Source organism: Condylura cristata, unplaced genomic scaffold (genome assembly GCF_000260355.1).
Source record: "Condylura cristata isolate star-nosed mole 26May11 unplaced genomic scaffold, ConCri1.0 scaffold00026, whole genome shotgun sequence".
NCBI classification, from domain to species: Eukaryota; Metazoa; Chordata; class Mammalia; order Eulipotyphla; family Talpidae; genus Condylura; species Condylura cristata.
This window is the reverse complement of record NW_004567127.1, coordinates 10,140,760-10,166,781: the sequence shown is the minus strand read 5'-3', so window position 1 is coordinate 10,166,781 and position 26,022 is coordinate 10,140,760. Positions and strand designations below refer to the sequence as shown.

At 38.6% G+C, this 26,022-nt stretch overlaps 1 protein-coding gene across 1 annotated transcript in view; it reads right to left on the bottom strand.

The window, feature by feature from the left end:
* The window catches only part of VAV3 (vav 3 guanine nucleotide exchange factor), a 278,797-nt gene that overhangs the window by 86,614 nt on the left and 166,161 nt on the right, over positions 1 to 26,022 (bottom strand). Inside the window, exons 16-19 of the mRNA XM_012730192.1 lie at positions 16,973 to 17,074; positions 16,565 to 16,665; positions 4,447 to 4,472; positions 614 to 659 (exon numbers count right to left, since the gene is read on the bottom strand). Of these exons, the coding sequence (XP_012585646.1) occupies positions 614 to 659; positions 4,447 to 4,472; positions 16,565 to 16,665; positions 16,973 to 17,074 (275 nt within the window). The remainder of the gene's footprint in view (positions 1 to 613; positions 660 to 4,446; positions 4,473 to 16,564; positions 16,666 to 16,972; positions 17,075 to 26,022) is intronic.

Here is a 26,022-nt window from a genome sequence, read left to right as displayed (position 1 = left end):
TGTGGAAGGCATTGCTTAATGGATGAAAAACATCATTATACTAAAATAATGACAGCGAAACTCACAATATTAAATACAAAATAACTGAATGTTCTCTGCAGACAAACAATTTGTCTCCAGAGAGGATTCTTGTTCACAAAGTCATGAGAAGATCATTCTCCTATTAGAAAAATATGCATGAAGAAAAGTATTTTCATAAACCCAAAGGGTACCAAATTTTGGTTTATGAACTCCCTCAGCCCTTAAGAATATGTTAACTTTTAAGTGTCAATCTGTTGGTTGATTTTTCAATTTAGATTGGGGAGGAAGCAGGGGAAGACTTGACTTTGTTAGCATTAACCAGGTACCCTGAGGCTGTTCAGTAAGCAAATAACCAGCTCAGTTGCCTGCTGTGTAAAGGGAAGTGTGGAGCTGGTGGTTACTCATCATATGACCCTGTCCTAGGCAGCACTGTCCGGTAAATGATTTACATTACACCTTCCCCTCCTCGTCACAAATTATATACTAAACTGTGAGGAACAAAGGCCAACAGTCTGTGGACTTTCTACCATAATTCCCATCTGCTTTCATAGCCACTTAAGTCATGATTACAGACGTAGAAACAAAAACACACCTGGATCCACCTGTTTGGAGGGTTTTCGGAGGCCATTGGTCCGTTTCTGTGCAGAGAGGTAAAACAAAGGGAAAAAAAAAAGCTGCATTATTCAATCACATTACCTTGTGACACTTTAGAATGAGAATGAACACTGGGCTTTTCTGAGACCTGACAAATCAGACTGAAGAAGGCATGCAATTTCAAAACAAAGGTCTCAGGGGCAGATTTTTGCAAGCACTTAATTTAAAGATGGGTGTTTAATTATGCAGTTGTATCTGAATACTTTTAGAAATAGAAGAGGCATGCAGCTTGTGAACTATGCAAGTGAATTCTTATTACAGAAAAAAAAAGAATCTATAAGAAAACTGCACATTGCAAATATTAAAGATAAGAGCAAAAGATTTTAAATCTCTGACAAAATACCGTCAGATGCTCAATTTCACAAATATGAAATAATTTCTTTCAAGTAACTATGGTAATCCCACTAATTAATAGTCTTGATTCTCACTTTTTATTATACAACTGGATGAAATGTTGAGTCTTTACCATGTAATTCATATATTCACAAAAGCAATTTTCTTTCTATGTGTACTAGGGTTTGTGTCTATGTGTGGAAATTTGTTTTCACTCAGAGCACAGCTAATTTTGCTAAGCACACATTGGCCATGGATTTTTCCTAGGGCTCCTCCTGTTCTTTCTTTCACAAGTCAAATGGGTGAAATGAGGTTTACACTCTTCCAAAGGCTCTCACGTCATAACAAACTGATACTTTCAGGTCAAAACAAATTGGAGAAACTTTAATGATACAACTTTTGTTTTTAACACTACTTTCAAAATGGATTTGCAAAAGCATAATCAAATCATTAAAACCAGGGTTGATACCATGTTAGGCAAGATGCATAGTTATGCTGGCAAAACTAGTATAAGAGAATCACTGTGAGTGAGGAAAGAAATTGTAGCTCTGGGCTTCTTGGTAGCGAAGGCACAAGGAGGGGAAGCAAGATGGGTTGCATGTTCACACCTGATATCTTAGATGAAAACTGCTTTCAAAGAAAAGGTTTGCAGTGCTATTTGAAGGGCAATCAATGAACAACGCAAACATTTAAGAGTTTGAGGTTTATTATATATAAAAGGGGACTTAAAAGGTTTATTATATATAAAAGGGGACTTAAAAGGGGACTTAAAATATGCAAAACATATTTAAGCAACTTTAAAAATGCAAATTTCAACTGTTGTTTTGTCACCTAGTCTCCAAAGCTAGGACAGAGCTGGACAACTGGTCTTAGCTCTGGAGAGGAAGGAGAGTAGAGAGGGGTCATCTGGGTTTGCTAGAAGCTCTGTTGCAGTCCCATGAGATAAGGAGTGAATCAGTTCTCAGAAATGTCTCAGTCTCCTTTGAGCTATCTAAAAGGGGAGAAAAAACCAACCAACCTAATTGCATTTGAGTTATTTCTTGCTTCATTGCCTAGTACCTTCTCTTTCACTAAAAATACCATTATTGTCCAATAATCCGACTATTTGCCTCTCTTGAGAGACACCTAATTCTCTCTGTCGATTTTATCAACAAAACAAGCCAAATTTTATTTCCTATATGGAGCTGGCTTGGTTCCCTGGTCTGTTTTAAAGGTAGAAAATCCTAGGGAAAAGAACAGATTTAAAGTAGATTTTGGTATTGAATGGATAAGTAATGACCACCTTGCCCTATGGTGCCAGAGGTGGCTTCTGAACAGTCACTCCAGACTGAGATGTGAGATCAACACCAAGGTGTGGTGATGGAGGCCTGTGCTTAAGAATCCCGCGGCTATTGAAAACTGACCTATCTAGAGAACGAAGTGTGAAATTAAAAATAAAAAGTTCACAATGAGGTTATTTTGAAAGGGAGACAGAATAGGGCTGTTCTTGAAGCTATTCAAGAGTAGGAAAAAATAAAAATCACAGAGCTCAAGGGCTCCGGAGCCTCACAGAAGCATCTGCCCCAGAGAGTGAAAGTGACTTCCCCACAGTCTCGGTGGAGAGGTAACTAGTAAAACATTCATCTTTATGTTTGTTTGGCTGGCTGGGCTTTTTTTTTTTGCTACACTTCTCTCTTTAACCAAGTGAAGGTTTCCAGTGTAAGAGCTAACTATAATTTTCCTTCTAAAGTAGATTAATAGCAGAATCACACATTAGGTAAAAATTACACTTACCCTATTCAAAAGTTAAGCAAGTCACTAAAACATTGATGCTTTATTTAAAAAAAAAAAAAACCAACCTGAAAATTAACTCCTTTCATAATAGCCTTATGTGTGATTTTTACAAGTATGAAAAACTTGGAGAGATTTATATGGTATCAAGTGAAAATTGTTTGCCTCTACTTATTAGCACACTTTCTTTCTGTAAATACACCCACTTCATATTACTTTAATAAATCAAGTGAGTTCATCTTCCTTGAGGGAGGATATAGGTAACTAATAGGATAAATGTAAAATAACACTGAGTAAGAGCTCAAGCTTCACAAGTAACCTTCTCTTAACAATAATAAGCTAAAAAATAAAGAAGTCCACTTTCCAAGACAACCGTTGGTACTGCTATAAGCCTTCCAGGCCTGACAAAAAAATCCTATCTAGCAACTACAGGTGGAAAGAAATTGTACATTATTTTATTTTAGCCCAAAAGAACTAGCATGGTCTGTTTTAAAAATACTATTATATCACTATGCAATTTTTGAACTGGATTCTAGATTCTAAAATACAGTCAAGTAATATACTGAACAAGTCTATATATTTTCCTTTTATCAAACTCTTTATAGTGTGTATGATAAATTATGTACTTAATGCAAAAAAGCAGAAAAAATTACCTTTTATTTGACATCTTTCAATAGTTTGGTCATCTATTATAAATGCCAGTCTATTAAAAACATACTAATAGTACCAAACTTTTAACAAGATATTGTTACATGTTAAAATAAATTAGCAAAGACATTTTTTGTCATATTTTGAAGTTCTCATATCACAGTGCTTTTGGCTCACCTAGCTGATGACATGTTATATGTTCATATTACTCTGATATAACATTGTTTGGGAAAGGGCCAGGAAAGATTTTTTTTTTTTTGGTTGCAAACCAAAGTCATGGTTGTCTGGAATCTTGCATAGATGTCATTTTTAGTATGTTTTTTTAAACAGCTTTATTCTGAGAAGTGACAAGAATCTCACACATCTAAGCCATTAGACCTTTAAGTCTGTGTTAAACCAAAAGGAAACATTATCAATAATGTTGCTTTGATCAATAAGACATGATGCCAGTCATGTTTGTGTTCAAATGGAAAACTACCAGAAACATGAATCCTTACATGAGCCAAATGGTAGCAATTTTCAGTTTAGCAAATGTTGAACATGGACACAATTTTCCATGAAGGGACAGGCCTTCCTGCCACCTGGGATGAGGGCTACCATTCCTTCTATACGTACCAGAATAAAATATATTCATTCCAGTGCATCTTCCGATGCATTAGTTTTATAATCCTTGGGGTTTTGTGGAATTCGGTAGCAGGAAACTGGGAAATGCATGCCCATATTCATGCTATAACATGACAGTTTATTAGAATTTTACCTAAATAAAGTACCTTAAGTATCTCAAATGTCCCATTTAACATATATTCTCAGGTTAAATACTCAATTTTTTTTTCTCTATCTAAAGATTTAAAATTCCTCTGTGTTAACCTGTGCATTTCATTCACAAGCATTTGGTTGCTCATTCTGTTTCTATCCATGTTAAAAGGCACATTTCACATTCTAAAAGCTCAATCCTGTTTGAGTTCACAAACAACCTGACATGCAAAAGTTATATAAAAATTTTTAAATGTTAAATCTTACCTCGGGTGGTTTGACCGTTCCTTGTTCTGAAACAAATGTAAAAATTGGCATTGTCAGTGCAAAGTTATTTTGTTTGGTTAGAAACCTTAGCTTGTTCTCTGCAGTGTGGTAAAACACTACTGCTTTGTTTTCCTAACTGATACCTGTAATATATTTCCAGGGTCCCTCAGGCTGGGCTAGTAATTGTTTTGCAACCCAGGTTCTCTTGCCTTATTGGCTTGTCAGGAAAGTGACTCATCGTTCTAAATGACTTCTAGGTCATGCTTAACTTTTTCAACTGTTTATTAAGCAATGTCAATCCAACTGTACAAAACTCCTTGAAACGTCGGCTTATACTACATTTATACATTTACTTATTTTTATGTGTATGAGAAAAGCTAAAAGGGTATCTTTCTTTTAGCATACTTCATGACTTTAAACTATAGACCATAAACACACTAAGTTGCAACGAGCATGGACTGGCTATAACAACCGTGAACTCCACCAAGCACAACACTGCAGTTTCTTTGTTGTTGTTACTTTTCACCATTAAGTAGCTATATCTTTTAAGTCTGGGAGGAGTACAGTTTGATTCCAACATAGAAATACAACACTGTCAGGTTTGATTCCAATGCTAATTTTTCCTTTTATCTCTATTTTACCTGTCTGTAAATAGCGACAAGTCTCTTCATTGTATTTCAGTTCCTAAACACCAACAACAGCTATAAAGATCCTTGATATTGTCGTAAGGGGCAGAGGGCAAAGGGTCAATCTGAGGGTAAAGGCAGACACTGAACATGGACAATTGGCAGATAATGGTTTTGCTTCCTTTCCTCGGGCCTAGAAGCATTTACACATATGGTACCTTCTCCACATTGGGAAGGCAAGCACTTTGCATTTAGCCTATGTTTAAACGTTTTCCATCCAAAATGGTCCTCTGCAGAAGTAACTAAGAAGAGAAGCAACCCTGGGAATACCAGGGGAGAAAGGGCAGGCACAAATGAGAGCATGTGGGGTGTTTCTTTAAGAGTCCCCAGAAGCCCCATCACCAGAGGCCAAGGAGAGAAGTTGATCACACCCCCAACTGGTTGCCACAGTTCCTTTCCACAGGAACACTGCCTGAGGCATGAACCAGAAGGTTTTATTTTTTTAAAGAGCAACCCCTGATTAATGGAAGTGGAGAAATTTTGGGCCAAAAAAGGCAAGAAAAGCTACCTTTCTGGAGAAAACCTAAGTCTGTATTCCTTTGTCAATATCAAGCCCCACCTCGCAGGTTTTCATGGGTGACTGCCTTCTATGAAGGTATCCTTTCAGGTGAGAGGTGACCTTCACAAAGTGGTATTCCTGGACAGACAGCTTTTTTCCTCCCCATAAGAAAGATGCAATGTTTCAGAAGAGACAGCTTCCAAAGACTGGTTTGAGAGAAGGTCTATAAGGAATCATTTGACAGAAGATCATGCCCAGACACTGAAAACCAGATTAGGCGAACTTGGGATCCTAACAGTGCAGCTTTCATACCTGTTTCACTGGTTTGACCAGAAGACCTGTATCCAAGAATAGCCCTAAACTACTTTCTATTGGTTAAATAGTGTGAGCCAGAAATTATACACTTATGAGAAGGACCAAATAGGAGGAGAGTTTGAAGTTTCCATCCAAAGAGACTGTAGAAAGCATTGATATTTTTAGATGACCTTTAAAATGGGAAAACCTTGGATCTTTCAGATTTAGTATTCAAAACTGTATGCACACCTTAATTTCAATTCTAAGTGTCACATTTTTTTTTTTCCTTACTCTGTTTAGAAGTATTTGTATGCCCTGGGGAAAGAGGGCTTTTTACACTATGCTTTAAACATATTACTTTTTTGCAGAAGAGTCATGATAAGCTTTGTGACTGCAGATGTTATACTATGTTTCCTGAGGTCACCTGGTGTTCCTTGGGAAGAGGATAAATGATGGCTTCAAGGTGGTTATCTGACGATGCAGATACTTGCCACTCAGCAAACAAATGTTGGGACAGAGGGCCCTCAACGCTATGCTTTCCATAACTTATGCATAGTTTTCAAGCCAGTCCATCCCTGTGAATGAATGAGCAGCTATCAGAGAAGCCAAGAGGGCTGGAGGTCCAGACAAGGCATGAATAGGGAGGGTTACCAGTGATGCCCTGTCCAACTATCCCTCCTTCATTTCCCTCATTCTTGTCTGCTGCTTTCTCTGGTGTCTCATCAAACATGTCCGCTTTCCTCATAATCCTGATTAGATAGACTAAGATCTGCCCTACATGACTCCTCCTCTGTGCAGCCAGATAGAAAATAATGGAAGGGGGCTTTATGTCAGATGCAATTCCAGCTCTATGGACATGAGTCCTTAACTGGGGTTTTCTCACCACTCCTCCCTGGCTTGCCGGCCACCACATCAATGTGACATTTTCACCCTGCTGTCCAGGAAAATGGCCCTTCTCTTACACACGTGGCACAAAGCAGTTTTCAAAGTCTGTGTTTTGTTTGGCCATGCCTCATGGGAGCATTCTATAAATTTTCTGATAGGGCAAACGCCAAAGGACTGAAAATAATTCAGAATGTGTTCTAAGCTCAGAAATTATCAGTATATATATGTTCACTCTAATGAACACACCTCTGAAATGATCTCCTACAATTTAAATTCTGGTAATTGTACTAAAGCAAGTTTGCTAATCTCATCACTAAAATAACAGTGATGATAGAGAAAAACTCCAACTGTAACAGTCTCAGACATTTTGAAGTAAAAGTTCATCCTGCCAAAAAAAAAAAAAAAAAGGATAAGAGCCTCTTTGGATAAAATATTTGATGGAAACGTTGCTCTAATTTTGAAGTTTGCAACACCATCCACCACCTCCTGTTAATAAACACTCAAAACTCTTATAGTGGACACTAGGTTCCTTAAGATCTTTGGGGTTCACAGTTCTGCATCAGGATTAACATAGTATGGGCTGACATTTATCAATTCTACTTTGAATGAATTCTAAGCTAGTATCAACAGAAAGGTTGCTGCCTAAGATCTGATGGAATGTCTCTCTCTCTCTCTCTCTCTTCCCTCTCTCCCCCTCTCACTCTCTCTTTCTCCCCCTCTCCCTCTCTCTCTCTCTCTCTCCCTCCCTCTCCCTCTCCCTCTCCCTCTCTCCTGGGAACTTTCTTGGGACAGTAATTCAATTCTTCAAGTTGTCAAAAGATTTTAATCCTCAACTTGTCCTTACCGTGCAGTCTACTTCTCAGGCTCCTATTGATCAAACTATGAAATGTTCTTAGCCTTTGAAGAACCTTTCTACATGGTGACTCACAGGCCCTCAAGGAGTTCTACCTGGTATTCTTCCATCATGTCCCAACGGGTTTATTGTAATTTGGAGAAGTGGTGTTACTGTGCTGCTGGGAGCCTCTGCACAGCTCCAGCTTTTGAGCAGTACAGGGCTCAACGTGAATATTTGTGTAAGATAAGTGATTTTCACTGAGGCTTTAGACTCACATTATATAATTCATTTGTTTAAACAAAAATTCACACCTCCTATATTTGTTTTTCCAATACCGGTAACTCTCAGTGTATGTATTATTACACAATTTGCTTTGTCTCTTATCTGAAGTTCTATTTCTTAAGACTAAACAAATCAATGCCCAGTAAGACTGTTTAGCTTAAAATAGGCCACAGAAAAGTAATTACTGATACAGTTCTGGAAAGTGCCCTGTCATCACAGCTAACCTGCTATTGTAAAACTTGAAAACCAAAACCAGTCTAATCAAATTTATAAAGATATTACACAAATGGTATGTTTCCCACTCAGATAAACAGCAATATTGGGGGGGGGACTAAAAATAATATTTGGAAACAGGCTTTGCTTTCAAATATTTTCAGGAATTCTAACAGAAATCCAACAATCTAATAGTTTCTCATTTACTTCAATAACTATGACTATATCATTAAACTAACCCAACAAGTTCAATGGAAAGACTAATAACTACCTTTGAGTATGAAAGTGTATTGAGAATTCAAAAAGGAGTGCTAATTTATATAAAAGACTTTAAATAATATTAAGTAGATTCAACGTCTTTTTTTTTTTTTTTTGGTATGAAATCAATGCTCTGCCCTCAGTATATGGAAAAGTAATGTGATAAAATGCCTACTGGTAGATGACTGAAATAAAATACATTCTGAAAGCTTATCATTTATGATAAACTTTTGCAATACTATTTTACAACAGTCATTTTGAATGCCAAGTTGGGGTGCATGATCTAAGGTAGCAATCTTGCAGGTTTAAACCACAAGGATCCCAAGGCTACTTCCTTCCAATTAGACATGGCTACAACAGCAGCAGGCACAGCAGCTGGCCTACATAAAAGAATGATTAAACAGAAAAGCAAATGGGGATCTACTTCAGTTAAATATTAGAGCAGCTGAGGCTTGCATTGTGACTAAAAGAGAAGATGCATTACACCAGAAATGTCTGCTCCAGAAGTACTGGACGCCCAATGTACTTTCTTTGTTTAAACTGAGAGGATGCAAAGCAAACTATATTGCTCAATGTCATGGTAAGAAAAGAACCAAAGAGGGTTTAGCCATATATTCTAGCAGAAGAAAAAGACAAATATCCCCTAAGACTATGGTATAGGATTAGACTCACATTGTGATGTACAGGGAGGAAAAAAAAAAAAAAGCCACCTAAGCTTTGCATCAGTTTCATCGCAGTGACTTGTCGAAAAAGTCTCATATAATGGAGTTCCTACCTATTCATTGTTAAGGTTGGTAAGTTTTGGCAGCAAGATTAAGAGTCCGTGTATATGTTGTTCATGGAGGTTGCCATGGTGAACGGAAGGTGTCAACTTAAGTTCAAGGAAAGGCGAACATGTATCCATGCAAACTCAATTAAATTAATCACCCAACCTTCAAATTTGTTTCCAACATGCATAGTTTGTCCTGTAAACATAAACACATAAACTGAAAACACCCTTTGTTTTATACTTCAAATGGGCCTGAGTTAATAATCTGTGCTAGTGAAATATTAATACTGCCTTCATTCAGAAAGACACTGCATTTTTGTGAACTAATTACTATTTCAAGGATGAATAAAGACCAGATACATTTAAGGGCTATAGAGCATAAAAGATAAAAGATTTATGAACCTGGAAAAGACAACATCAAAAGAAATCTTAACTTCCACAAAAAGAAGTACATAAGAACTGTTTCAAATGCTTACAACTTGGTATTTGGCCACATTTTGTGATATTATTAAAGACTATGAATTGGATTGTGCCTACTTAGGAAAATCAGAAGAATTTGATATTAAGTACCCAAGTTTGGGTTTAGTACTAAGGCATGGAAACAGAAGATAAGAAATATAACCCCTACTATGAGGAGCACATAACCTACTGGAGGATATAAAATGTGATAGAGATGCAGGTAAAATACTCTATGTGCTCCACAATGTTGTCCATCTTCCCTTGTCATTAAATTGAGTGATAGCCAGTGGACTATTATATATTTTAAGTGGCAATGATTACTTCTAATCATTGCATGCATCTTAAGAGTAGAAATTCTGGAGGCCATGTACTGAATTGGCAGTCACAGCTGGGACCAGCTTGGCACTCTAGCCACTACTGAGAAGGGGCTACCCTACAGGGCCTCAGAACCCACAGCAAATTGTGTGTGTGTGAGAACCGACCTTCTATGTGTCAGCATCACTGGAATTTAGAATTTTTTTGTGACACAATACAGCCTGACCTTGGCAAATGCATAAAATTTCAATGCAAATTAGAAAGAATAATTTAATTCACACTACACTTGGGTAGTCCAGGTGAGGTTAAATGATTGCACTTAGAGAGAGTAAAGGAAGTTCAGATCTTAGAACTATAAGGAGAAAAGAGGGCATATTTCAAGGAAAGGACATTAGAAGAGCCAAACAAACACCCTGAAAATGGGATTACCTGGATCAAGGCATAGGTATCTTCAGAAGGAGAAGCAATTTTGCCATCAGTTATTCTGTGAGCTGGTTTAGTTTATAGCTACTTATTAACCTCATCCAGTCAAAGGTCTGATACTCTATGTTTCAAGCATGAGCCTTTCATTGCATAAATTCTAGAAAGGAATGCAAAAGGTCTACCTACTTCCTGTCTTTCATTCTTTTTTTTTTTTTAAAGATTTATTTATTTGTGCATACAGAACTGGGGTACAGGCCAGAGGCTCGGGGGCAGCGAGAGGCTTCGCCAGAGACAGAGTGGGGAGCAGAACAGGCAGATCGATGAAGTACACTGCTGAGGGGAGCAGCGGGCGGGTCAGGAGAGGTCTGCCACGCCATGTGGTCACCTCCGGGGCCGGCGGGAATCGAACTCATGCGGAAGTGGCTTTAGCTTCTTAGTGCTGTGCTTTAACCCGCTGCGCCACCAGGGAGGGCCCCTGTCTTTCATTCTTAATTAGGAATTCTGAAGGGGTTTTTATTCCACTTGCCATACATCCACCTCAAGCTCCAGTCTCTACAATGGTAGACCCAACACCTGTACAATTTCCCACAACTTTCTGCTTCTGGTTTGAAGTTCTACTGATCTTCAGGACTCAGGGACCCTGGTGCACTGCAATTTTCATCATTAATATTTCCATTGATTACTGGTATATCCACTTCCCAGGGTTCCCACATGAATTAGCATGGATTTGATCAGTGAGTTGCTCACACTCTAATAGGAGTTTGAACACTATTCTGTAAGGGATGGAAGGTGAAACAGCAGAAGAGTGACACAATTAGATTTCATTTTTAATAATAATCATTTGCAATTTGTACAAAAGAAGGGAGAGTAACAGCAAGGAGTGAGGAAATTTGTCAATGTCTAATCAAGAGATATGAGCTGTTCAAAAATTTTATCCACAGAAATAGCATATCAGTTCATTTAAGGAGATGTAAAAGGATACATATAAATAGGTAAGTGGATGATGATGAGGCATGAAAGGAAGTCCGAGCTCATGTTCAAATTTGAATCTATATCTGCACAGTGGACTTTCAAATAAGACCAGGGGTAAGAGGAGGAAGTATGTGGTAGTGACTAATGAGGCTGGCTTGAGATACCTGAGGTCAGTATAGGACAGCTGAAAAGGAATAAGTGACATAAAGGTGGGAATTTTAAAAACAAAGTTTAGAGAAATGGCCTTACATGGACACAGAAGCTTATATGCCTGCTATGCAGTTGGTAACTAATGTCACAGAAATTAATCAGGTCTTCAAAGGATACCAAGGTGGATGTGAGGAAAACAGTGAGAAAGCATCATGGTCAAGTAAGGTAACTGTGATGACCAGTGGGTGAGGTACTGAGAAGGCAGAGTGGAAGTTTCTCTAGCCTTTAGTTAGCTAAAGAGCGGTCACCGTGTCATTGTATGCAATGACTGCCTCTTCTCCAGTGGCCACTCTCTTATCTATTAATATCCAGTGTAGAATAAAAATGGTATGCTCCAACTCTGGAATTACCTTCCACCCCAACTATTCACCACTTGTGACAATTTAACCATTCTTACCAGTCACAGCTTTCTGGAGAACAAATGGACTCTTGATGTACACAAAGGCTATCAGAATCTCTAAGAATGGAGTGTGCTAAGCCAGGGAGCTACAAAGCTCTGTAAAGTTAGGGTCAATCCCAAAATACTATGATCAATCTCATGGGAGAATCTGAAGTTTGCTTACATGGTTGAAACTAACCACACTATTCCCTTACTATAAATTTGGCTGTTGGGATGAATCCTCTCAAGTCAAGTTCTCCTGAAAGGATGCCATACTCTCTCCTTACAAATGTCACACTTAAGGAAACTATGTGCACAGTTCCTGATATGTCTTGCTCTTCTTCCTGCCCTCCTTCCCCGTGCCCAGCCCCTACATCCCCCATCATCATACACTGATGAAATGCTATAAGCAATTTCCACTGGGTGCCAAAAACCAAAACAACTGTGCAAAACTTAAAACCAATGCTGGGAACTGGGATTCTCTGTAAGCTAGAAAAGGCCCACAGATCTTGCTCATGTCCTCAAACTTTACATCAGACACACCCAGCTCAAATTTACATTTACCCACTGCTCACTACACCAGTGAAGAAAGGGGTGCAAGGTGGACAGGATGTCCTAACTTCAAAATTTAAAAAGTGTCTGTTTGGGAATGTGGTAGAGAGGGTGGTTGGTATAATAGAGTTCTCCTCACTCTGAGGTTATGGCCCCTCTATTTATGGGGCAGCAGAAAGGGAAGGCTTCCGGGAAGATTCTTACTACTTCATATCACTAATTAGCTGGCTGAGTATTCAGTGTCATTACAATTAGTCTCTTTAAAATCTTGAGCTGGAGGCCCTCCCTGGTGGCCCAATGGGTTGAAGCACCGCACTAAGAAGCAAGCTGGCAGCAGCCCTTGCAGCACGAGTTCTACCTCTGGCCAGGGGCCTGACCCACATGGCTCAGCAAACCTCTCTCCTCTCACCTACTGCTCCCCTCAGCAGTGTACTTCATCAATCTGCTTGTTCTGCTCCCCACTCTGTCTCTGGTGAATCCTCTCACCACCCTTGCACCTCTGGCCTGTAGCCCAGTTCTTTATGCCTAAATTAATAAAGCTTAAAAAAAAAAAAAACTTGAGCAGGAAAAGAGAGAAAGACAGGAGAGGGTGGAAAGGGGGAGGGAGAAAGGGTGGGAGAGAGTGGGGAGATGGAGGAAAGGAAAGAGGGAAGGAGGAAAGAGAGAATGAAGGAGAGTGAGGACACAGAGGCACAAAGCAGAAGGAGAATGGGAGATGATACGAGGTTACAAGGCAGAGAGAGAATCCAGAGAAGAAAAGAATTATATTCATAACGTCAAGAAACAAATTTAGCCAAAGGTTAAAAAACTCTTTCCTACTTTATAATGAATTACATACAGGATTCAGAGTATGACACTGCCTTTTTTTTTTTTTTTAAGGTTATCTGGTGAGAGGGTTCACCAGAGACAGAGTGGGGAGCAGAACAGGTAGAATGATGAAGTACATTGCTGAGGGGAGCAGTGGGCAAGACAGGAAAGGTCTGCTACACCATGTGGGTCACCTCTGGTACTGGGGATCAAACTCATGTTGAAGTGGCTTCTCAGTGTTGTGCTTTAACCTGCTGCGCCACCAGGGAGGGCCCGACACTGCCTTTTAACTAGTGAGAGCTGTATATCTAATCATTACCTGTAGTCTGCAAGGCACTGAATGTCTTGGTTATAGTTATCTCATTGTCTTACTTTTTGACTCAGACTCCTCATCTTAAAACAAGAGGCTATGGAAGTTGAGGTGTCTATATTTCTTTCACTCTGAGATATTCTGTAGGGAAAAGGTAAGTCTGTCCTGCACAGATGTCTGAATTGCTCTTAGCACTTCAAAACATTTAAATAAAAATGTGTTTTCTAGTTACTAATTTATTAAATTCAGAAGTGGTTTTGCTTTTAAAAAGCTATTCGAAAAGTCTTCCCTTCACAGAGAAAACTAAGCACATGGTCATCATAGGGGCTGAGCGCTGTGCATTTGGCATGTATTACCACAGGTAACTGACAAAATCAGGAGCACAGCTGAGGGCTTAAGAACCCAGTAGCTGGCATCTCTGCATTTGAGCCTTGGCACTATTGACTAAGCAATCCAGACAAGTCACTTATTTCTCTGTGTCTCAGCTGCTCACCTATAAGATCAGAAGAGCAATAAAACCAATTTTACATAGTTTTGAGAGCACTAAGAGAGTCGATAGAATGGTAAAGTACTTAGAACTGAACCTAGCACCTTGTAAGTATTTGCTGGAAAGTACTTTTAAAGGATAAGTGCTGCTATATCCCTACTTATGAGGGAAGAAGCCAAAGCTGGCATAGGCTAAGTAACTGGGTTCAGCATCTAAGTTACTGAACCGTATTCAGACCAAGTCCCTGCAGCTGGTGGCTTCCGAGCCAACACACCTGTCTCACCAGGCAGAGGATGTGGAGAGGAGATGAGAACAGGCGCCAGGAGGTGCCACTGCTAGTTGTGGCTAGCCAAGGAATCCCTGTTCCTTTCCACTTTTTAAACATAAAAGAATAAAAACGTAATATCATTTTGGGCTCTCCCTGTTGGCTCAATGGGTTAAAGCACAGCACTATGAAGCGCTCAAAAGCCACTACAGCATGAGTTCGATCCCCAGTAAGGAGGCTGACCCACATGGCGCGGCAGACCTCTCCTGACCCACCCGCTGCTCCCCTCAGCAGTGTACTTCGTCAATCTGCCTGTTCTATACCCCACTCTGTCTCTGGTGAATCCTCTCACCCCCCATACTTCTGGCCTGTACTCCAATTGTGTAAGCATCAATAAAAAAAAAAATTAAAGTCATGTTAATGTCATTCTTGTGTGTCACCTCAGTTTGGTGTTCACTACTTTTCCTAGTCACACTTGTTCCATATGGTAAATCAATAGCAAAACATCGATGAAGCCCACCTCATTGAGGAAAAAAATAAAACAAGAAATCTGACTTCTCATAACACCTTGCCTTATAATACGGAGTCATGCCCAGGCACCGTGCTAAGCACAAACATTACTTCCTTTGGTCCTCACAATAATCCTCTAATTTCCATTTTAAAGATAAATAGTCGAAGCTCAGAAGATTTCAGGAACTTGCCCAAGCTCGTTAGCCAGGAAGTGCGAGCAGGATTTTCACTCTTCTAGGTGTAGCTCTGAACAACCCTCCTCTACGACTCCCTTGAGAATACAAGTGGCGTGCCAATTCTGGGGCCACTTCAGACGCTTCATAGGCCGAACCTCACCAAGACAGGGTTATAGGTTTATAAAAATACATGCACAACAGCAAGCCCACTGTCAGGCAAAGGAGGGGACCAACGATGACTGAGCAACAAGAAATTCAAGTGAGCCATTATATCAGGGAGGGAACTAAAGCATAACAATACTAGTACATAACATTTCTTTGGTTAGCACTTTGTAAACCAAAGTCATGAAACTTCAGAAACAGGAGTAGGTAGTAATCTGGCCTCCCTGGCTTAACAGACCTTGAACAAAGTTGGAAAACACTTTGGCTACTCTGAGGTTGACTGAGCTCATTCAGGAAGGTGAGCAAAGGCCCGAGCAGAGCCGGCACAGTGCAGGTGCTCAACTAACACGGGATCTTTCTCCTTGCAGCTGCCCATGCCTAGCATAGAGAAAGGCTCCCAGGGCCCTTAAAAACACCTACTGAAGGAGAAGAGAGGAACTGGCGTGATCTCAGCCCTCTAATAGGATACGCACCTTTTTTGTACAATTGTCCATTTTCTGAACTCAGCTCTGAAATGAGCTATTCTTCTCTGTTTTACTCTTTATATTATCCCGAATAATTCAATGTCCACCTTTTCCTTTGGGAAAATCAAAGGTTGACATGGCTACCTTTAGAACTCAAGCTATTAAAGATCCCTTTCTTCTCTTCAAAAAGTTTTACTGATTTTGAAAGGTCTTATTGATAAAGCACAGAGAAACTCGAGGGAAAAGGACAAAGAGAAAGCAGAAGAAAGAGAAAGAAGAAAGAGGCCATAAAAGAAAGAGAAGGAAGACAGCCAAGAGGAGCAGAGCATGGACAAAGCTACTGAATGCATAATCGCCAACAGTCTTAGAAACCAGCTTCTGGAACAATCATGGGGCATTATTTTTAAAGCCAAGCCAAAATATTTACACAAAATCCATGGGATATACGCTTTATATAAAATCAAGAGGAAGACACTGTATTAAATTCATATATTCATGAATTAGGCTGTGTGGTGGTTATTTCTGGCATCATTAGTATTTCTGAGCTGAATATTTAAGAGAATAAGGAAGAAACTATAGACAGGAAGTGAAGAATAACTTTTGCTTTGCTTTTGTTACTCTACTTGTAGCTTGGCTTGATTTGTATGCTGTTAGTGAGACAGGAGCTGGGGTTAATTAAATGGGTAACAGGACACCACCGAAGTTCCTCCTGAAGCCCTCTGCTTCCCAGGTACAAGCACAAGTCCCATAAATTTCAAACAATTTTCTAATTGTGCTTATAAATGATACTTTCCAAAACAGAGATGTTACAATAAACACATATTAAGAGTAAATTAAGTCATAATTAAGTTTAGCAAGCTTTATATCCTAATTAAAAGCAGAAGCACAACAATAAACATGACTTACCAGCAGAATTAACTCTGCCACAATTGTCTACTCTTCCCAAACATTCTTTGTGTGCTCTCGCGCCACACTTAAAACATAAATAGCCTTGATAAAATGTTCCTCTGAAAGGTAAAATTAGAGAGTGATATGTTAAAAGGTGCCAGATTCAGCCTATATGAAATCATTAGTGCAAGAAAGGGAAGCCAGGAAGCCCTGTTAATTCAAAACCCTTTTCAGCAGAGGGCCAGACTTTCCTGCAGACTTGCTGCAACTGTCAGCTCCCAGGCATAGCAAGACCCTGTTGGTTCCAAACTGTTCAGCAGTATCCCCACTTCAGTACATGTACACTGGAATGTTACAACTATCTGAAGCACTTAGCAATTATATTAGTTCCTTTAAGCTGAAAAACAGGACAGAGCGAAAACTTACCTGAGGAGCATCTGGCAGACTTTACAGGATGTAACCCGGCTGAAGGTGTGCATCTTGAACTCGTGGTAGTTGGAATCTGCATAGTCTGGCCTTATATTAGATCTATGAAAATACAGAAAGTGGCTTCCTAAAGAAAGTTTCACAACATAGCAACAGCCTTGTCATCTACAGCCTAAACTCATCCATGCTACACTGGATCTGATTCAAGCAAAAAGGCTCTTAAGTCTGCAGAGTTTACTAAGTAAAAAGCATGCGCTGCACTAAAATATGCACCAAAATCTGGTTGTGTGAGAATCAGCACCATGAAAGGATGGGAAGCAACCTAATCCTCCCAGAACTGAGTGTTCCCAGGGAACTTTACAGAACAGCCACATAGGTCAACTGGCCGGGAAAAACACAAAACCAGCGGGATATTCATGCTGTGTGACAGTTTCTTTTCACCACATCACTGAAATATAAACTAGCTGGAGAGGGCGGGAGGGAGGGGGAGAGGGTACTGCATTTGGATTATGCCATGGTCCAATAAAAGTGAATAAAATAAATTTATAAAACATTTTCCAATAACGCATCCATCGAATCATTAAAAACACTTTTAAAAACACCTGCCTTGTAATTAAAAAAAATTAGAACTATTTTATTATGGACATTTTATATTTTATTTGTTACACCAAACAACAAAATATCAAGGATACTGCAAATTGGTCTCCACAGTGTGCCTAACACCTAATGTTTACCACCTCTTATAACCTCATACCAAAGTTGACTGCTAAGCACTGATCCTATCACTGTTCACAGGCAAGGAAATCCAGACAAGTAAAGGTCACCCAAAGTAAAGGAAATGGTACAGCTGGGAGCATTGGTCCAGATTTGTCTCCACAGTCACTGAGGCTACAGCACATGGAAGAACTCAGCCACATTTGCCTTAATACTACTAGGTTTTTGTGTCAGATGGGTACATCGGAAACAATTAACTTTAGTGATGTTTAGAAGATTTTTAAGAATCGTAATTTACTCCTTTCACAAAAGAAACCAAAAAACTAGAAAAGTTAAACCTGGCCACAAATCAGACATCTATCTAGAAAACTAAGAGGATGTTCCCTGAGACATTGCAAGCAATTTGAGAGATTGCAGGAAAAGTTTGAGCTACTGATGAGCTGGGGTTTCCCCTTTTAGAGAATACAGCCACTCCTGAGCACACAGAGCCTTGGCGTAATGAAGCATAACACAGGCAGGCGACCAGGCATCAATCTCTGAGGTACCAGGAGAAGCCTCATGAAAAAACATTCGCAAAGGCAATTGGAGTAGCGGGCAGTGATGCAGAAGTGTCAGAGAGGTTAGCCTTCCAATCCCTCTACTGAATATGAGCATGCCCAAGATGAAATAAAATACTAGTGCCATCTGGGATTTCTCTGCTCTGTGCTTCTGGTGACCTCACTTTTTAGGAAAATGTTCCTCTACCTGCAGAAAAGCACAGCCATTTCCATAGAGGCATTTTTATGTTGCTGATTAAAAATTACAGAGCTCTTCTTCAGAAAGGAAGAATAGAACAAAGATAAAGATATACAAACAAAACGCACTTCACATTGTGCAGAAAACACTGGGTTTTTGAATCCACAAAGTCATGCATTGAAAAGAGCATCGAAATCCATTTCCTGAGTCAGAAAGGCTGTTGTTCATTTCTTTCTGAGCACCACAGTGGACAGAGCTATAGAGATGAATTGTCAAATAACAGCTCCCGTCCTGGGAACTTGAAGAATTCATCAGCCTGGAGTTCAGAATAAAAGTGGATCTCCTTCAAGCGGAAACTCATGTAAATGGGTCCCAAATACCTAAGAACTGCGTTAATTTTAAATCGGCCTGGGACACAACTGGACCCTCCTCTTAGGGCAAGAGTTTCTTTCGGACCATTTGTATTTCATACTTGTGCCAACTAAGTAAGAATAAGCTGACCTTGCACAAGATAAAAAGCTGACAGGAGGATCACATTAAGGGGTCAAAAAGAAAAATTTTGTGATAAAAATTTCTGAAAATATCGCTAAGAGCAGTTGCCATAAGGGAAATGAGACTTGAAGTGGAAGAGTGAATAGTAGAAAGGAGGAACTGTTGGAATTTTTAAAAACTATAACTGCGTATTATTTTAAAATTTAAAAATCAAACACTAAAGAATAAAAGTTAGCTCTATGACCCTGGAATAGCTACAGAGACACTACAGAATATAAAAGCATAGTTGAGAGCAGGAATCTGAAATGAGACCATCTGGGCTTAAATCCTAACTTGCAAATCAGTAGCAGTGCGACCTTGGGCAACTTAGTGAGTATAAAACACGAATACTAATAAAATGGAACTCATAAAGTGAGGTAATGTGTATAAAGTGCTTGGGACTTTGCTTGGCTCCGAGTTGGTGTTCAATGAGCATTGCCTACAATTTATGGATGGCCGATTGCAAATGCACGCAATAATGCGACCAGGATAGGGCTCTCTGTGTAGCAGAGACCTTAAAACTGTCAAGGGCCCAGCTCCCAGAGGAATCCCAGTGTCCTGGAAATTTCACGCACAAAAATTACTCAGTGATCTTGGGAACAGAGATGAACATGCCATTATATTAGCACAGTAAGGAAAGGGTTACTCAGGAGAAGACATAAGTGAAAAGCCAGGAATCTGAAGAAGTCTTATCAATGCCTGGTAAAGAAAAGAGAGTATAAACAAAATAGTCTCTAACTTGTGGGCATGTAAAACCCAAAGAAAGCAAGCTGGCTAGATGGGGAAAGTTGGAAAGGTAGAGGGAGAAAAAGTGGACAGAGAAATCCCAGGTTTATAGCCTGGATATATACACATACATGCATATATACGTATACACACACACACACACACACACACACACACACACACACACATGAGAAAGGAGTACTGGATGCACCTCTGAAGCGCCAGGCATAGCAGACTCTTCATATGGTCTTTATATTTACTTCTCATGAAAAACTGTAAGATAGGGGCATATATTCATTCCATATTTACTATACATGCAAAGGTTCTAAAGCAGGAGCAGAATGAAGAGTCCTTCAAGTAGAGTCTAGGGAGTGAAGAGGGGAGATACAATTGAGGAGCTAAGAAAGTGATGGGGTCCAAAAAGTGAGGCCTTGCACAGGGATTGATGCTACACGTGGCAGGCCAAAGGCAAAAAAAGTGAGTGTGACTTCTCTGTGGATTTTTTTCTTACAGTGAAGAAGAATAGATGAAGCAAGACCAAGCTACAGCCAAGAAATTCAAAACTAGTAATGTTGTTCATACAGAACTGAGAATCAAATATGGGTTGCTCATTTGCACATCCATGCATATGCACAAAGAATTTCATTATAGTAACCTCTTAAGATACATGACAGGGCCTCCCTAGTGTCACAAGGGTTAAAGCCTCAAAGCTATCAAGCTATCACCAGCCACTGTGGCATGAGTGTGATCTCGGACCAGGGAGCTGAGCCACTGACATAGCAGACTTATCCTGTCTCCTCCCCATACACCTCAGCAATGGTTTTCAATAGGTCCACTTGTTCTGCTCCCCACTCTGTCTCTGTTGATTCCTCTCACCCTCCCTCAAGCATCTGGCCTATACCCCAATTCCAACAGACACTAATATTTACTTTAAATAAAAATAAGTATTTTTTTAAAAAGATATATGGCATTTACTTATGAGAACTAAGATGGAATCCTATTAGATTTCACAAATACTACCATCCTTTACCTCATATAGGGCCTGTTATTAATACCATTAGTCAGTCAATCAAATACAGGGAAAGGAATCTGATATTCCTTATATGTTCTCCAACTATCCCTCCTCACCTTGATGGATGGTTAGTGCTAAGCTGAGAATTCCCATTCCTAGGAAGTTTCTCTATACTCCAGGTGTACATTCCACCTGCTTCTCAGGTGTCTTGGCAACACAAACAAAACTCAATGCACACCTTCCCTAATATATCTGATTGTAATCAAGTTCTGACTTGTATCCACCACCATTCACTACATCTTCTAACTTAGAAGTACATGGGATTTTCCCCTTTTCCTCAGATTCTCTACACAACCATTTTCTCCTAACCTCTCACCTGTTCCAATTTCTCCTTTCCTGAAATTGTGACCAATTTCTGTTCTGTCCATTCAACCTTAAAATACACCTTCCTGAAGTCAACTATTTTATTCAACATCGTTTTGGAAGATCTGCTCAATGTAATATGACAAGAAAAATGAATGTGTGGTATAATACGTAAAGGACACAGACTTATCATTTGGAGATGGCATTATCAGGCTTACTGGGGAAAGCCAAGAAAGTCAAAACTAATGAGCCCAGTAAGAGAAAAAAACATGTCAGATGGTGCTTAAACAAATCCATCTGTAAACTTTTAACATTTTTTGTGTTAAGAAACACAGGAGCGTGCAGAATTTCTGCCCAGGAAAACACCTAGGTTTGGAGCTCAGTGATTTCTAGGGACTTCAGACAGGCATTCTCAGCTTGCATACTCAGTAAAAACACAGAAAGAAAGTAGGTACTCAATATAAATCACATTGTTTGCTGAGGGGAAAAAAAATCTAGGAAGACTGGCACAGTGAAATTCAGTACCCCTGGCATACCAAAGAACTGTATCACTTAGGACTATAGGTAACACTTCAAAACCCAAGTTCCAATACACAAACTATGGCCACCTTTAGCAAACAGACCTTCCTAAAGTCAGCAAAGTAGATGTGCCAAGTGAACACCTGTGCAAAAAATGTCTAAGGAAATTCTAATATAAACTGTTCAACTCTATATGAATAAAGTTTAAAAATTAGCTGGCAAAAATAAAAAGTACGCAAGTAAAAAAAAAAAAGGCTACCTACTAAATTCCTGAGTAAAATATTTGACTATTTTATGATAAATATACAATCTCTCCAAATTGATTTATAAATTTAAAGCAGTTACTTCCTTCCCTTCCCTCTACCTGACCCCCCCCACACACACACAACAAAAAATATATGAGATTCTTTGTAACTTGATGAAAGTTTATAAAATTCGATTGACTGAATAATGTGCAAAAGCAGTTGAGGTTATTTTTAAAGTTAAATGAATTGTAAAGAGTAGGTGAAAAGCCATTTTAAGACATACTGTTTTTTAAAGGCATCATTATTTAATTCATATGGGACTGACAACAAGACAGGGAGATAAATATACAGAATATTGCAATATTCTTGAATATTGCAAGAAGTTGATATGTGATTTTTATGACAGTATATTTATTTGTCCCCATTCCAAAAATTATGAAGCTATACAGTATATAATATTATGTGTCAGGCAGTGGAATATAAAAATGAACAAAAACAAGTATTGCCTGTTTGGTACTGATGTGGATAAAAAATGAATTCCACAGGGGGAGAGGGGTGGCAAGGGGGTGGAAGGAGGTTAATGTGAAACCATAAGTATGACAACTGTCACAAAGAAAAATAGTGCTAACAAAACTTACAAAGCAAAAAGGAACCTTGTCATCAGAGGTCTATCACAGAGAGCTTTCCTACTTGAGCTGAGATCTAACAATGAGTTGAATTGAGAAGGTAAAATGAACAGAGAAAATGGAAATACTCAAAGGAAAAATAACAAAATATATATTTAAAATATACATACATTTCCAGCTTTTGTAAGTGTTAAGGGTATTACATTTCTATCACATATTTTATGAAAGTATGTAGCTGAGATAATTAAATGTTGATGTTTTTTGATAAATGCGTTACATGCCTATGATATGCCATGAAGACAATCAGCTTTTATGGGACTTCTATTACATATTTAAATATAAATTTTAGATAGAAATCTGCCATTCGTCTTAAGAGAAATAAAAATAAATAAAAACACTTCAGGAAAATATTGATGACCCCAAATCATCATTGAGTCCGAAACAATAAAGCAAGAAAATATTTGTAATAAGTATGATAAAAGATTAATGTCCTTACAGTATATAAATATTATGGAAAATCCAAGAGATAAAGAAATGAATACCCCAATAGAAAAAGTTGGCAAAGAATAGCAGGTACTTTATTTTAAAAGAAAGTTTAAAAATCATCAAGTACATGAAACGTGACTAAGTTACTAGTAACCAAAAGACATAAAAATGTAAATAACAAACATCATTTAACATATCAAGCTTGCACAAGAAAAAAGAAATATGGAAAAACAAAGATAAAGCTTAGTATGGAAGAACCTGTAGAAATTACCAAAAACCTAAAAAAAATGTAATTGCTGGACGCAAAATTCTGCTTGTTAGATCATGAAGGGCTCAAATACAATATTTTTAACAATTAAAAATGGAGTTGATTTAACCTAAAAAATCTTTGCGGTACAATACTAGACAATAATTAGAAATGACAAAGTAGACTTGTGTATTATGGAGAACAACTTGAATCCATAATAACTTGTCTTCACAACTGTCACCCTCATTAATTTTGCATATAACTGTTTACTCAGCTACACAAGCGACAAATGTGAAAATGACAACAGGTAAAAACATCATGGACAATTTTAATTTTTTTTCTTTTACTTTTAGAGTCATTTTTCTAAAGTTTCTACAGCCAACATGTGTTATTCAATTTATTCCTCACAGATACTATTTATAGAGATGAAAGAACAATAGAATCAACCACAACAATACATGCAAGCTTTAATTAGGTTAAGCAACTTGACTAGAGAACAGGTAATAAGTCCTAAAAAGGATCTGAGAAAAGGTCTCTTAGCGCATGTATTCTTAATCATTATACTAAAAATATCACAAGTCAATTAAAAAATAAAGACAAATTGAAGTAAATGTTCACAACACATGAGAAAGCATTCTTGATATAACAGGAGTCAGTCTTTACAGATCAGTGACAGTGCAGTGATAAATTTCAACATAGTAACACTGCAAAGGATATGAACAAGAACTTTATAAAGAAAAACAACAGTTGACAATTCTGTAATCAACTATTCAGCCTCATTAATAAAGCGAAGATTTGGCTATTTCAGCACCTGGGAAACAAAGACATTATTTGAAAAGTCATTTGTTTGCCATCTGCTGCCTGCCTCCATGAGAGACATGATTTTTTCTCCATAAGAACCCGCAGCTCATCATGCATAAGTATCTCTTTAAATGGAAGCATGGAGACTGCTCGGGCTTCAAGGAGGAGGCTAGTCCCCTGTGGAAAAGTGCACAGATTCAGGGCCTCCCTGGTGGCACAGGAAAGTCTCAGCTCTAACAAGCTATCACCTATCACCAGCCACTGCAGCCTGAGTTCGATCCCCAGCCAGGGAGCTGACCCACATGGCACAGCAGGCCTCTCCTGTCTAGCCCGCTGCTCCCCTCAGCAGTTTATTTCAGTCCCTCTGCCTGTTCTGCCCCTCACTCTATCGCTGGTGAAGCCTCTCACCACCCCTGCACTACTGGCCTGTACCCCAGTTCTGTATGCATAAATAAATAAATCACTTAAAAAAAAAAAGAAAAGAAACTGCACATATTTAACTCCCAGGAACAGGCAAGCTGCAACTACCTGCAGCGAGACCAGCAGCTGTGGGCTCCGGAAAGCCAGTTGAGCCAGACTGCATTTGTCCTTGCTCTACCTGCTACCAATAAGAGCTTCTGCCTTGACTAATTAAGTCAGGATTATAGCCAAACTTTTAGTTTGGGGAGGAGGGAGAGGGTAAGATGTTATTTTATTTTTCCTTGCTAGTATAGTATGCTGCCTGCTAGAAAACCTTGTATTTTTAAAAAAAAGGAAAAATTTTAAAAAATTGTTTACAACAGTGAACAATTCTAAATAAGATAAAGTTCCAATGAAAAGGTATTCAGCAAATAAATTATGCTATTTCCCTAGGATGAAAAAAATAATCAGCTATTTATTCATATTGAAGAGTTATAAGCATTTGTGAGAAAATATATGAATGTATACTACAATACAAACAAGATAAATGTGCATGGGTATATATAGGTATATCTCTGTTATTATAAAGGATGTTATCATTATAGCATCTCAGAGTATCATGTAATATTCCTTCATTATAACGATTTCCTTTATTAATTTTACTGGTCTGATGATTTGATAAGTGTTCCTCTCTCCCTCTAAAGATGAGAAGTCTCATGAGGTTGGGCCTGTGTCAAAGTGTACTTATCACTAATAGCAGGCACAGGGTCCAGTATAAGCAGGCTTTTGCCAAATATTTTGAGGTTTAATGGATTGTCAAAGGAAATTAATACTATGTAATTTTGTTAGTGTACAAACTGCAACCCAAAAGATAAATCACTGATTAGTAAATACATGTCAAACAAAATATAAGGTGTGAAACCAAAGCAAAGAAGAAACCAGTGTCACTGCTATGAGAACTTTATAAATGTCCCTGGCACCCAAGTGCTAGAAAAACTGCTCTCATGGGTTTTCATAAAGGGGACACCATGCAAGAAGAAGAGCCAATGTCTTTAGCAACATTTTTATAAATACAATCGTGTTCCTGCTCCTTCTCATCTCAATCTGATTCAAAGACATAATGGTGAATTTTGCTCAGCAAAAACAACTCTCTGGGGGCTTCCAGGACCTATACTAGTTACAAGTCATTAAACAGCCATCATACCCCCTTAAAATCAGAGACCCAACTTTGGCTAATCAAATCTCTTTCAAATTTAATAACAATTCCTACCATACAAAAATTATGCCCAAGTAAGGCAAAAAGAATGTGTGCCAAATCTTCAATTACTAGATAGCAAAATAGAAGTCCTTATAATTTAGAACAAACTTCTAAAATGACTAAGAGGCTATTATTATCTTAATTGATATTATTCAAGATAATTGAGATAAATACATAAATACTAGAGCTCAAGAGACCCCAAGCTGTCTGGAATAGCAGCATCCTTCCCCCTCAGAGCCTCCATCAGAGATGAGAACAGACCACAGGGCCAGCTGGACAGAGGGGTCTACTTCAGTCAAGTATTTCATAGAGGCTCAGAATTTCCAGCTAAACATTTCAAGAATGTCAGAAAAGTGCATCCAGATAGTTTTTGTCAAGTTGTAACACT